The sequence below is a fragment of the Augochlora pura genome, chromosome 11 (genome assembly GCF_028453695.1).
Source record: "Augochlora pura isolate Apur16 chromosome 11, APUR_v2.2.1, whole genome shotgun sequence".
Classification (NCBI taxonomy): Eukaryota; Metazoa; Arthropoda; class Insecta; order Hymenoptera; family Halictidae; genus Augochlora; species Augochlora pura.
In genome coordinates, this window is record NC_135782.1 from 10149982 (window position 1) to 10153323 (window position 3342).

The 3342-nt window shown below is 34.6% G+C and overlaps 1 protein-coding gene across 1 annotated transcript in view; it reads left to right on the plus strand.

The window, feature by feature from the left end:
* LOC144476991 (very long chain fatty acid elongase 1-like) overlaps positions 1 to 2908 on the plus strand; it is a 5151-nt gene extending 2243 nt beyond the window's left edge. Inside the window, exons 2-4 of the mRNA XM_078194369.1 lie at positions 935 to 1206; positions 1935 to 2237; positions 2675 to 2908. Of these exons, the coding sequence (XP_078050495.1) occupies positions 935 to 1206; positions 1935 to 2237; positions 2675 to 2842 (743 nt within the window). The 3' untranslated portion in view covers positions 2843 to 2908. The remainder of the gene's footprint in view (positions 1 to 934; positions 1207 to 1934; positions 2238 to 2674) is intronic.
* The last annotated feature ends 434 nt before the right edge of the window (positions 2909 to 3342 follow it).

The window sequence follows — 3342 nt, forward strand, 5'->3', positions numbered from 1 at the left end:
CATAATGTATCACAATACAGTACAATATAATATAAGACTTTAAATGACCCATTCCATGGCATCACTTCAGTGGAGCGGACTGCCGTAACGAAAGAGTTAATAGTTATTCCCCCATTACTTAGATATGTACTCCAAATTACAGAAATGTTTTGTAATTATTTCTGTATTTGATACGTACAATTTGTTCATTAACTACCTGCACTACGATTCCTTTCGCGCTTCGTTTATTAGCCCATTTTTATTTCAATTAGAGAATTAGTATTTCTTTTATTGTCTTTATGCGCGTTTGTTTCTAGACTTCGATAAGGGAAGAATTTATCTTTATTTCGATGTAGAAGAAATGAATAATGTACAGATTTAGTAGACCTTGCATGAAATCTGTATCACGAGTCTGACTCGTTATTCTAGTGCAAGGGGTTAATGGAAAAACCAAATGTAAAAATCGAACTCATCGTACATAAAGTTTGCGTAATGGGTTTGGCATTTTTATAGGAACTAAAGTAGTACAATTTAACGCATATTTAGAGCGGCTTTAATAATTGAAATAAAGAAAATGAACAATTTTAATTCCCATAATATTTGAATCAAATATCCAATTTAATTATCCAATAAACGATTGCCAAACTATCAAAGAATTGAGCTAAGTTACGGCAATTATGAAGCAGAAGTCAAATAGAAAAGTTGTATTTTTGAAAATGTCGATGCGACGAGACTTGTCAGTGATAGTTAAATAGCTTCTAACGAGATGGTCCTCCACGAGAAAGTTAATTTCCTGTGCAAACATTAACTGAAAAGGGAGACAATGTTCGAGGAAGTTGAATAACGATGAGGGAAAGTTTGCGACGCGATTCGCAAAGTTCGTTTATCTTCTGTTTCGTAGTTCTACGGTCTCATTTGATTGGTGTATAGTAACTCGAATCGTTCGTAATTCCAGACCCAAGGGCCAAGGATCTGCCGATGATATCATCGCCTATTATCATTCCCTCTATCCTGGTGGCGTATCTAGTCATTGTTCTGAAAGTGGCACCGGACTACATGGCGAACAGAAAACCATACAGCTTTAAAACTTTCATCAGATACTACAACGTCTTTCAAGTTATCATCAACGCGTACATAATCATGGAGTTTGCTAGCGCTGGTATATTCGACGGTGTAACAAATATCTGTCACGAGGCGAACTTTTCATTCGATCCTAAACCCGTAAAGGTACTTGATTACGATTGTTTTCGATCGCATAGTTTTCTTTTGCCAAAAGCCAGTAGATTAGCTATGGAATTTGATAAAAGCGCTGTATATATAGTCTCTAAATTTATCGATCAGTACTACTACGAATTAAAAATAATGTAAATAGAATATATATAACAATTTTCATCTGCAATATATATGTACGGCTCAAATGGCAATCAGAATAAGTATATTAATCTTAAAATCGAGAATAAAAAGGATTCTGGAAATTCGTAACAAATTACAATCTTTTATAAAGAGCCATTCTCCCTGAACAATTTTATTTAAACATTTCATGGTGAATAAACGTTCTCATATGCATCGTTTATTTATGAAAAAAAAACGTAAATCGTATTTATTCTTCGGTTGAAAATCCTATGACAAAAATACGTTTGTACTGCAAACTGATTTTCAAAACATTGACTTGTACTGATTGACTTTTGAATCTTTCATACTGTGCTCTACATACCTGGTAAAAGAACTATAAAACAATTTTTAGTTTTTACATGACTATAAAGAGAAAATCGATACTTTTCGATTCTCTGCTGATGGAAGTTATAGCGAATCCATAGAAAATGAAACATGATTTCAAATTTACAGTGGAAAACACAAAAACAAGTCTTGCAAGTGGCACAAGATTGTTTTATAACGAATAGAATAAGGGACAATGAACCTTAAAGTATAATAATGAATTTCGTCGATCTTTACAGATAGTGACAACATACTGGCTGAGTATGATACTAAAGATCATCGACCTAATTGAGACAGTGTTGTTCGTGCTCAGGAAAAAAGACAATCAGGTGACCTTTTTGCACCTGTACCATCATGTTACGACGGTCCTGGTGGTCTGGATGTTTACAAAATACTATCCCGTGATAATGAGCGCGGTGCCGTTGGGGCTGAACTGCGCTGTTCACGTGATTATGTATACGTATTATTTCTTCAGCAGCTTCGGCGACAAAACGCCGAAAATTCTGAAGACGATTAAACCGATGATCACGATATTACAAATGGTAAGAGGACGCTAACATCGTCGACATATATCTTAGGATCAATCTCTTAACCAATTAACTGTGGCGATCTCTTTGCAAAGCGCCCACCAGTGTGCGTCGCGATAATCAAGTGATGACGGGTATAGTCCTAAGAAGTTACGAATCCAACTCAAATTAATCGTAATCTTCATTCGTTTGTTTCATTTTGTCTCGGCCTCTAGATATTTGAAACGTATTAAACTTTACGCGCGCAATTTAGTTTTCGCCAGAATTACAATTTAAATATCAAATTGTAACAAAATTGTACGCATGGCGGATATAATCGTCATGACACAAAATTATGCCACATCTCCATGACAGATATAGTCGTCAAACACACTTAACTGGTTAAAATCGATATTTTATTATTTAATTTATTATTTAATTATTGTTTCGATATTTTATCTGTGTTACAACAGGTGCAGTTCGTTATCCTGCTTATTCACGGCGGTCGGTCATTCTTTCCGGGTTGTAACGCGAGTAAATTCGCATCGGCCGTACAAGTAACGAATATCTCAATCAACTTTGCCCTGTTCTACAACTTCTACAAGAAGAGCTATAAAACTCCGAAAAAGAAGGCTAACTAAAATAATAAACCAAAACCATTCGATACTAACACATACTTGCTCAATAAATAATAATTTATTTTTTAATCGGATAGGATATTTCTTTTGCCATGAGCTTAGTTTAATAACGCAGCGTCGCACTTGAAACACAGTAGATCTTTCAAACTGCAGACTTTCACGCATTCATGACAGTTTATGAAATACTCGACGATATTTTTAACATTCAATTTCACTGAATCAATCCGAGTTTCTCAATTTAACCCTTTGCACTCGAAGCCATTTTAACTCTTAATCTGAAATAATTTTTCTTGCTTATAGTAATTCCATTTTATGTGATAAAATGTATTTTATACAGATGAAATTGTTTCTTGCGGCTAAAGTACCAATAGTTCTACTGTTAAGAATATTTCAATCTAAACTTTGCTGGTATAAAAATGATTTTGGGACGTGACAGAATAATCTTAGTGGTGCATTAGAGTCGCCATTGGAGTGCAAAGGGTTAAACTGAAGACAGCAAGTGA